This window comes from Kryptolebias marmoratus, linkage group LG18 (assembly GCF_001649575.2).
Source record: "Kryptolebias marmoratus isolate JLee-2015 linkage group LG18, ASM164957v2, whole genome shotgun sequence".
Taxonomy (NCBI): domain Eukaryota; kingdom Metazoa; phylum Chordata; class Actinopteri; order Cyprinodontiformes; family Rivulidae; genus Kryptolebias; species Kryptolebias marmoratus.
The window spans coordinates 18,902,245-18,913,090 of record NC_051447.1 but is presented as its reverse complement, the minus strand read 5'-3'; the positions used below and the strand labels follow the sequence as shown (position 1 = coordinate 18,913,090).

The following is a 10,846-nucleotide window of genomic DNA, read 5'->3' as shown; positions in this document are numbered from 1 at the left end:
CTGCAGTGTAATCATGGAACATAAACGCATCGACAAACACTTTGTGTCTGCAAAACATGTGAGGAGAGCTGCAGACCAGGGACAATCCAGAAATGCTCATGAATGTCAGTTTAGAAGCTATCAAAGTTCTCAAATAAAGCACCTTTTGATGGTAATTATCTTACAAAACTAGGAAGGATTTTTGGTTTATATATTAAAAGTTATGGTTGTTTATTGATTTTAGTAAAAAAAAAATCGCAACTTTTAGGAAAATGCCCCGCGAAATCAGGCATTTTAGCCACAACAATCAGAAACAAATGCCAGCGAAATCCTGGAGGGACTGTTAAGTAAATAAAAATAGATTTGATTGGTCTTCTGCAGAATAAATCAACCCACATTCAGAGGTAAATCTGAGTAAATAAATAAATGATTCCGCTCCATCCTGTAAATGCTGGAAGCTGAAATGTGGTCACATGACCGGGTCATGGAGCTTCGAGGCGAGGCGGTGAAGCCGTGTCGGCGTACCTCAGCCTCGGCGGCGGACTGGCGGCGGCGGCGTGAGCGGAAGCTGCTCCGCTGATCTTCTGACGGTCAGTTAAGGACGAACGGCAGCTGCAGAGGGAAACGTTAAAACGGTTCAAGTTTTCACGTCTTCTTCTGTCCTGACGTTCGGTCTTTTTTGGCAGACTGAGATCTGAACTTTTATTTTGTAGATTAGCTCCTGTTGCATCATGACCCGGTTCGGTAAGGAGCCCAGGTCCAAATCATCACCCCTCCACCACCGTGTTTGACTGTTGGCTTGACCGTGGTGGACCCTAAACTACTAATGCGTCTCCTCCTCGACAAACACCTGAAGGCAGGAGGAGGTCGCTCTTTGAGCGGCTTCAGTTCGGAGAAACAAGCTAATCCAGTCGGGTAGTCCGAGCGGGATCAGGACCAGGTCCAGAACCAGGATCAGGACCAGGATCAGGACCAGGACCAGGACCAGGACCAGGTCCAAAGTGGATTCATAAACCTTTACATCAGTTACTACCTCCGCCATGGAGGTTCTGTTTTTCGTAACGTCTGGTGGTGATCAGGTCAGAGTTAAGGGTCAAAGGTCAGCCCATCCTCTAACTCCACAGCTGGACACCTCATGGGTCAAGAGTGATCACCATTGATTTCAGGGCAACAGGGTCAAAAGTCAAGGTCACAGATGACCTTGTGCTTCAGCTACGCAACCATGTAACGTTGGAAAATTAATCTCCACAGCTGGACACCTATTAGATCAAGGGTGATCACCATTGATTTAAAGGTGACGGGGTTAAAGGTCAACGTCACAGCTGGCGAAGTCCTCTAACTCTGTAACAGTGTTACTTAGGAATGTCAAACTGCACAGCTGGACACCTCGTGGGTCAAAGGTCAAAGTCTCAGCCCCTTTCTCCTACATGTGACCCTTTAGTTTCCTCCACCTAGCAGCTAGCTGTAGCTCTTCCTGTCCAGCTCGGGGCCACTTCCTGTAGGAATATCGACTCACACACCGCCTTTAAACACTTGGATTTGAGTTGCTATAAGGCAACTTCGGTTGGATTCGATTTAAAGTGTATTTCTCCAAACTGAGGCCTTTCAGAGAGCTGATCACAGAACTGAAAACTTTTATTTTCAACATTTCCACTGAAGCTTTCTTCGTTAGATCTGATCTGATCTGGACTTCCATCAGCTGTTTTTACCCTGAGGACCGGGGGATTTTGTTTATAAACGTGAGAGTTCATCCTCAGGCAATAGAGAATAACAACAACGATAGAAATAGTTACAGAAACGATGAACGGTTTAACATTTGTGAGCCGGAATGAGTTTCCGTTAGCTGCGGAGCTAGCTAACATGCTAACTGGCTACTCAGATTAAACTTCAGCTCAATTTAGCGGTGTGGGGATAAAAGAATAGGTTATTAACCCGTTATAATGGCTTATAAACCACCGATAATACGGCTTTTAAACACCCGTTAATACGGCTTACAAACCCCGTTACAACGGGGGGTCGGGAGCGGTTCCGGTGGTTCGGGTGTCCCCGGCGCAGACCGCAGCCCGCTGCTGCCCGCTGGTCGGCGCTCCTGCGCCGGCTGCAGAATCAGCCTGGAGCCGCGTCAGCTCCGCGAAATAAAATAATAACAATTATTATAATAAACAAAAAACATCAAGGATACGATCAAAGCAGACGATCGATCGAGATGATTGATCATCAGTCGGAGTCTCCCCGCAGCTCGAGACATCCCGGTCCGATCCATTAAAAAACAAATAAAACGGGTTCGGTTCGGTTATTGGAGCAAAGGTCCAAAAACAAGAACTACCTTCTGAAAATGAAGGTGAGCCACTAGGAGGAGATAAAAACTCAGATAATTTATCATAATTATGAGTTTCATGCTCATCATGAGGTTTATATTGATTATTATAAGCTTTAAAGCCATAAAATAATAATGTTTTGGATCTAAATGTTTATATGTGTGTATAATCTATGATTAAAATAACCACGAAATATGAAACAATCATGACTGAAAGTCTGCGGAGTAATTTGTAATAAATGAGCAAAGTCGGGTTTTGTTGCCAACAATTAGTCGTTTGTTTACATTCAGACGGCCTGGATGTAAACAGAGACGCCAGGTGGGAGGAGAAAAGGTGAACTTCTTCTTCTGAAAGGAAACAGCGATTAAAAGAGGCGTCAGGAGGACGAGCCGAGATATTCTGAGAATTTCTGCAGTTTATCAACAAATTTACACAAAATTTACAAAAACCCTGATGCCTTTAAGCTGCACAAACCCCCAAACAATCATTTTATGATGCAGAAACTGTTAGAAACATAAGAAATTCTAATACAAAATCACCTGTTTGGACAGCTTTTACACTTTTAACATCATTATTATGAGCTTAAAAATCCTTATTATAGTCTGAAAGTCACAATTATTAGTTTCAAATTCATTATTTGAGTTTCAAAGTGACTGATGTGAATAAATATTAGTTTTAAAGTCATTATGATGAGTTTTAAAGTGGTTATTATAAAGATTAAAGTCCAAAATTAAAATTATAAAGTCAATATTATGTGCTTGGCTTGAAAGTCATCATTATCAGTGTTAAAGTCACTGCCAGTTATGTAATTTTAAAGTAATTAGTATTAATTCATGAGTTTTGAAGTGATAATGATTAAACCTCAATATTGACTAAAAATAATATTGATTTTGAAATTTAACTGAATAACAACTTTAAACTCAAAAACTAACTTTAAAACTCATAATTATGACTTTGAAACTCATAAAAATAAAACAAATGTGACTTTATTTTTCTTCTTTGGGGTGAAAATGAGCCAGCACAGAGAAGAATCTGATAAAATATAATAATACAGTGAAAACAACAAATAAACCTGTAAGAAGAACAACTAATAGTCTTTTATTCGGTATTTTTAGATTCGTTTTTAATAAATGTTGTTTATTGAAGTTGCAGGTTTTGCCAGCAGAGGGCGCCAAACAACAATTAAACAGAAAACAATCATTTATTTGACTAAAAAAACATCCATGTTACATTTTTTATGTATGAATATTAAGACCGTAAATATAAATATCAGGACCTGAGTTTAAAATAATCAGAAACAATAATTTTGAATGAAATTTGGACATTTATTTTGGTGAATTCTGTATATCTTAAGCCTCCATTTGTTTAACTTGTTTTATTCCAATGTTAGGGAAGTTTTTCCTGATAGTTTAAGTGTTTAAAGCAGTTTTTATTATGAAGGGGATGATTTAGGCACGTGGTGGTTTTTCAACGATCGATGTGCTTTTATTTTGAACGCTTTTGACCGGAAACTCTGAAACCATTACGACGCTTTTACTTTGAAGGCCCGTAATACGGAAAACGACAGCGGGGGGAACCAACGGCCGTTGGGCCCCGGCGGAGTTTTATTTTGAAACGGAAGCGGAAGTTGGTTCGCTTTGGCTGCTAGCTTAACATGGCTGCACCACTCCCGAGCCAGTCGACGGAAGGTCCTCCTCCTGCCTCTTTAAACCGCCTTCACGGCCGAACCGTCGATATTTTTTAAATCTTTTTTTTTTTAAAAGAGGGGTTCGGTCTCGAATATCTCGGTCCAAAAGGCTCGTTTCATCTCGGAGGAGACTTCTTTTTTTTTTTTTGTAGCCTGGACCCTGAACGGAGCAGCTGTGTTTTTCAGGCTTACTTTGGTGGGCGAGGAAGAGGAGGAAGAGGAGGAGGAGGGCATCCGGCCCTGGCAGCTCCGGAATCGATTCGAAACGACGGAATTTCACCTTTTTCAGGTAAATTTTATTCTTTAAATAAATTCAATTTTTCGGGGCTCGAAAACGTCGCCGCCACGGCCGTCCGATAATGGACACATCGACTTTACGTCTCTTCGGTAGCGAAAGACGAAGAATAAACACCGCTGTGTTGGGATTGATAACGAAGAGGAAACGGGGTCTTAAAAACGACTCCTTTACGATTTATATGTGTTGTTTTCACACTTGTTCACATGTGAACTCCAGGAAACACCCCAGTTGCAGCTGGTTTGTTTACATTTCATATAAACCACCAAATTACCTCCTACAGAAGAAAAATGGTGACTAAATTCTGAATATTATGCTGGAATATCATTTAAAATTGATCAGATCTATATGTAAATTAATAATGCACGGTTTGAACCATGCTATGTGTCATTTTTAGTTATACAACCACTGATACATCATGTTTTCCTCGTGCACAGAGGTCTTTTTTTGCATATATGTGCAGTTTTTTCACAGTAATGTGCAACAAATCCATGAAAAGCTTGGTCCAGAGCCTCCTGCAGGCTTGAGATTTGGCAGTGAAAGTGATGCGTTAAAAAAGACTTTACCTTCCCAACCATTTGCACGAGGATGCTGTCGAGACATGCAGCCAAAACGAGAGATAATAAGTGGGTCTTTTGTGGAAACGTCTCTCAGAAACAGGCGTGCGAGCAGAACCGCTCCTTTGTGCATAAACGTGGCTGCACCACCCTGCCGTCACCCCTGGCAACGCCGAGATGCTGTAAAAAGGTGAAAAGTTGCCATAAACACTCCGCTGCCTACAGATTACACAAGTTAAACGTAATAAACCGGAGCAGGCGGGCTGTTTTTCTTTGTAAACACATCGATGCACCAGAACGTTTGAGTTTCTGCAACTTTGACCAACTAAAATAAAGCTTTAACAGCCATGTTTGCACATTTAAGACTTGTGAGACTGTTTAGGCTAACCTAAATACATTTATTTTAATTTAAAAGTTAAACGACGCTCAGGTAAAGTACAGGTTTGCCACGTAAGAAGCGAACAAATCAGCACGTTTCCCTCCACCTGTTTGTCTGGGTTTCTTCGGTTTCTGTTTAGCTTTTAAGAAACGAGAACAGAAACAGGAGAAAGCATCATGGAGGGAAAGTCAGATTAAAGCAAAACTCAAGGCTTAATCAGGATTTTGGTGACATAAAAACCTTTATTATAAATCTTTTAAATTCTTTCCTCACAGCAGAGGTCAGCAGGTCAGAGCCGTTTGGGGTCCCGAAGTTTGATGTTTTGATGCGTCAGAAGTGCTTTGTTTACGCTGAGTGCAGACCCACGCTTCTGAATCGACCTTTTGCAAAAGCCCTGCCCCCTCGGTTACAATCGCTGCGCCCGTCAAGCTTTCCGTCGCCGATGGACGGACTGAGAACAGCTAACGTAGACCTTCACCGCAGTTAGCTGACGGCCTGACTGAACTTCGGAGGGTAAACTTCTGCCAATGACACCCAGAATAAGACTCAATATTAATCGTAACCTCGGTAACCTTTGAGCAGACGTACGCCGGCTTGTTCCACGCCGTTTTAGCCGCTGTAGACGCCGCTCCAGTTGTCGGTCGGGATGCCTACCACGGACGCATCGCTTCACCGCCCCGAGGAACATCGGACCGAGCTCACATCGGCAGAGATGCTGACGACGTGTGATTGGACAGTGACCGTTTGGGGGCGGGGTTTTGCGAGAGGTCAGTTGCATATGTGGAGTAAACTCTTTTGAGCTGCACCGTCTGATAGTTTGAATTGAGAACCTTTAAGCGAGGAAGCGTTGTGATTGGGCGGAGGGAAAACCGTGTTCGTCTCCACGCAGCGTAGAACGAGAACGAATAGATCGAGCATCGTAGGTGATTCTGCTTCTCGTAGATCGTCGACACCGTCTAACCCTTCGTCAGATTCTGTCACCCTTTAGTCTCTTTTTGTTTCCTCTCTGACCTGGATTCACTTCCATCCGTCGCCCCTCATCGGGAACAGCTCCGTCCTGCTCGCGCGTGCGTGCGTGCGTGTGTGTGTGTGTGCTGACCCACATTCAGACGTGCCACCATCAGGGACACCCCCACCCCGTCCTCACGTCCGTGGGTCAAACAGCAGCGGCGGCATCGATCCGCGTCGAACATAACAGAGCCGGGACGAGTTGTCCTCAGAGGCGGGGAGTCCTCTCACGCTGGGAAACGATGGAGTGTTGGGGATGACTCTCAGCTACCACCTCATCAGATTACTGCTCGAGCGTGGAGGCCATCTTGAACGGCACTGCTTTCAAAAAGTTCCTGACTCGTCGGCGATTGCTTCCTGAGCGTTTGATTAAAATCTCTGCTGACGGTGCGGGCGAACCGACATCGTTCCTCTGACAGAACGAGACGGGAGAGACGGGAGAGACGTCCTACACGTCCCCGATCGATAATAAATGACTCAACTAGGAGTTGTATAAAACAGAAGAGGGCGTTGTCAGTAGCAACAGCGTTCAGAGCGTTCAGCCGGCCTCGCCATCAGGCGATAGACGTTTATTACGACTGTAAAACACCGAACGTGTCATCGGCGTCGGGGAGGTTTCAACAGACGGCGAAGTCTTTATTAGGTTTACTTTAAAACGCTTTTTAGAAAACGTGGAGCAAAACAACAACCAGCCTGAGCTCGAACCTGCAGCTCGATTCACATCCTCCCGCTTCTGTTTTCTCGCGGTTTGTCGCGTCGCCGACCGGTCGCCGACCGGTCTCCAAACGGCCGCGGCCCCGTGAGATCTTACCTAACAGATAAATTCTGCATAACTGATTATTTAACCGCTCCGACCGATACTTTGACAAAAAGGAAGTCTGTTTATTAACCTGTTCACCTTCCTGAAGTTAAAATTTATCCGTTTATCTGGTTGGTTTAATGCGTGATAAGTGACCATCATACAGCTGTTTGTTCATTATTTCATGTTTTATATATTTATATAAATGATTTTGTTTTCTAAATTATGAGGAAGTGGTGACTAGAGTTTTAAAATAGTCATACGTATTTGCGGTTTGTGCAGTTTATATTATTGCACTGTAACTATTTCAGATTAACTGCCTTTTCCTGTCTTATTGTCTTAATAATAATAATAATAATAATGTGTTATTATCTTAACTGAAAGCGTCTCTTCTGTGTTTTAAGAACCATCCTTGTTGTTTTCTATTAGATGTGTGGTAAATAAATATTAAAAGCAGCAGAATCCCGAGGCTGATGGGAAATGGAGTTTTGCTGATCGTTGTTTTCGACGTCTCCGGAGCAGCTGAAGTAGCCACAGTTGGTGGCGATCGGGGTTACCGCACGGATCGGAGGGTTGTCGGTTGCCGGAGTGTCCTCGGGCAAGGCGGCGAACGCCGAAGGCTGCGCGTTCGAGCAGTTTGTGTTGAGAAAGAGCCTCAGAAGACGAGAAAAAGCGCGAAACAAACGGCGTCCGTTAACCGTGAGAGCGAGCGCAGTGAGCGTGGGACGCTCCTGACGATCATCCAGAGCGCGCGCACGCACACACACACACACACACACACACACGCTAATACCAATGAGAAAGTTATGCGAGTCATTCCAGGAATGTGATTGTTGGGAGAACATTGTCTTTTTCTTTCTCTCTCCCAAACACAGCATCTTTCCTGCGTCAAATCTTAAATCCTGATGGTGATTTCATCAATTTGTTTATTTTATGGAGAAATAAACACTTTGTTTATTAGTGTTTGTTGTTATGGGGGGGGCGTGGTGTTACGTCTCGCAGGATTAACGTGTTTGGATGTTTCTCCCGTGTTTCCTGCGGCGGACGGCGGCCCGTCGGAGCCTCTCCGGTGCGTTCGGAGGATTGAGTCTGAGCAGATTGGCCTAATCTGAGATTAGGCGGTGGCGTTGTTGGAGCAGCAGCAGACCGGGATTAAAGACAAATAAACACGGACGGTTTTCCTCGTTTCTGAAGTCACTTTCCCGCCGTGAGGCGAGCGGTGTCGTCTGACGGGAAAACGCTGAAATATTCATCAGACTCATCGAGGCCCTCAGATCGGCTTTCACCCCACTGCCTTTTTATTGTCGCCTTAAAAAAAACATTTATAAGTTGGTGTAACCGGCTGGAAAGTATTTAACTTATTTGTAAATGTAAATATCTTCTTATTAGTTGTTTACAGTCTTTTTGTCAGCTGTAAAAAATAAACATTCCTGTAAATAACAGGATGAAGTCAGTTCTGCCAATTTAAAGTTTTATAACGAGCCCTAATTATGAATTTAATTATCTGCTGAGTGATAAAAATCTGAATCTTATTGAGAAATGATTAAGATAGTTGTGGAACAGTAATATTAAAATAGGCCTCAGTAACGCGCCGTGTCTGCTGTAGGTTGGTTGGAAATTTTAATTTAAACTTAATTACTTTTCATGCCTCGACAAAATAAACGAAAGAACTGAAGTCGGCGCAGCTCCATCCTTTCATCCAACGAGAACTTCGAACATCGGACTTGTTTCCGATTCAGTACCGCGTATGGAAAGGAAAAGACCTGGGTTGGATAGGAAGGAGTCAGCGGTTCGAGCTGTCGCCTCCCAGCATAAAGGTCACAGGTTCGCTTCCCGACCTGCATGTTCTCCCTGAGAACACGTGGTTTTTACTCCGGTTTCCTCCCACAGGCCAGAATCACGCCTGTTGGTGTCCCTTGGTGTGAATGGTTGTTTGTCTCCATGTGTCCCTGTGATGGACTGGAGACGTGTCCAGGGTGTCCCCCCCGCCTCTCACAGACAGACGCCGGCTGCCCGCCACCCGGAAAGGAGAAGCGGGTAAAGAAAATGGACGGGTGGATGAAAAAAGTCTACGTTTCTTCTCCGTGCTTCTTCAGAAAACTCTCTGATCTTCTCTGCTGCCTTTCTGGTGCTGAGGACGCTGGTCTGTGTCTCCTTTGTCTGCCGAACTCCCCACGGTCCTGGTCCTGGTCCCAGTCCTGGTCCTGGTCCTGGAGGACCTCCATCCTGCAGGTTTTAGAGGTTTCTCTGCTCCTCAGCAGGTCTTCAAGTTCTGCAGAAGCCTGTTAATCACTCAGTCATCCAAACCAGACGTGTCACAGCAGAGAAACACCTAAAACCTGCAGGATGGGGTCCGACCAGGACCCGGACCAGGACCCGGACCAGGACCAGGACATTCATTCACCATTGACCACTCCATTTCTCTTAGCGTCAGTTTTGTCCGTCTTCTCTATTTAAAACGAATGATTATTACTTTTTGAAGGGCTGTTTAGTTTACAGGCTTAATAATCCAAACAGTTTTGGTTGAATATAGGTTTTATTTCTGTGTTTTTTTTAGTTTTTAATCAAGTGCATTATTTGTTAACGGAGGCTGAGAGTCCATTTTATTTTTGTTTTCGGTTGTTTTGTTTATTTTGTGTTATTAATCTTTGAGAGGACGTACTTGCACTGTTATATTATTATCATTACATCAGTTTAAAACGGCCAATAAACGATATTATCGTTTATCGCAATCATTTCTGAGACAATTAATCGTCCAGCAAAGTTTGTTATCGTGATGGGCCTAATCGTACCTCTGCGTTCCTGCGTACCGCCGTACAACATGAGGGCTGGGACTTTCAGCTCGGATCAGAACCAGGGTTCGGACCTGCTCATGTTGCCGGTTTTCAAACCGGGCCGGAGACGAGGATTTATACCGACGTTCTGCAGCTTTCCAACTGGCTGCTGGTAAAAAAATAAGCCCATATTGGTTCTAAGAGGAGCTGTAGACGTTCTCGGTAGGTTCTGCGTGAACGCTGACCCACTTCTGAGTGATTCCGACAGTCAGCTGTTCCTGAACCATCTGCCTGCTGCTCGTCTCACCGAATCATAAAAACAGACTCTATCTGCTTTACGTTAACGTTTTCCTGTAAAGTTCCTTCTGTGTTTCTGATGCTTTCTTATTTTATCCAATCATAGATCAAATCAGGTGATGGGGAACAGCGTGCCGCGACTTTTAGTGTTTATAACTCTTATACTTCTTAAATTATTTGACTTTATTTATAAATAAAAAACACTAAAGAAAGACATTAAGCTGTCTTCCATTTCTTCAAAGTCTCTTTTAGCTTCTTTTTGTCGTTCTTGATCTTTTAGCTGTGGTTTGGCTGATTTTAGCTTCATTTTAGTTTCTGTTCTGCTTGTTTTAGCTTTTAAAAAAATGAAGTAGCTTTTAGCTAGGCTTTTGTCACTTTTAGCTTTTATGTACCCTTTTAATACAATTTCCTTATAGTTAGCACTTTGCTTTTTTAGCTTTTAGCCACGTTTTTGCAACTTTTAGCTAAAATTTTGCTGCTTGTAGCTAGAGTTTTGCTCTTTAGAGCGAGCTATTTGCTTTTTTAGCTTCCTGGTTGTCTTCTGCCTTCTTTAGCTTTACCTCGCAGCTCGGTTTCAGCTTCTTCAGCAAGTCTCGCCAGTAATTCTCCATTATTTCAGAAAAAAATGCAGTTTTTCTACGCGTCAGATTCTGTCTGCTGATCCGTCTGCAGATTGTGTAACGCCGTCCTCGTTATGAGGTGTTTTTTTTTTTTTAATTTGAAGAAGGAACGTGTAATTACCCCCCCCCCCCC

General features: G+C 43.5%; 2 protein-coding genes across 2 annotated transcripts in view; one reads left to right on the top strand and one right to left on the bottom strand.

Annotated features, from left to right (window-relative positions):
* Positions 1 to 2,315, bottom strand: part of phyh (phytanoyl-CoA 2-hydroxylase) — a gene marked incomplete in the record, with an annotated part of 9,068 nt that extends 6,753 nt beyond the window's left edge. Inside the window, 2 exon segments of the mRNA XM_017438569.3 lie at positions 505 to 563; positions 2,162 to 2,315. Of these exon segments, the coding sequence (XP_017294058.2) occupies positions 505 to 563; positions 2,162 to 2,242 (140 nt within the window).
* A 1,610-nt stretch (positions 2,316 to 3,925) lies between these two features.
* Positions 3,926 to 10,846, top strand: part of cdk17 (cyclin-dependent kinase 17) — a 39,848-nt gene continuing 32,927 nt past the window's right edge. Inside the window, exon 1 of the mRNA XM_017438573.3 lies at positions 3,926 to 4,273. The gene's annotated coding sequence lies outside the window, so the exon portion shown is untranslated. The remainder of the gene's footprint in view (positions 4,274 to 10,846) is intronic.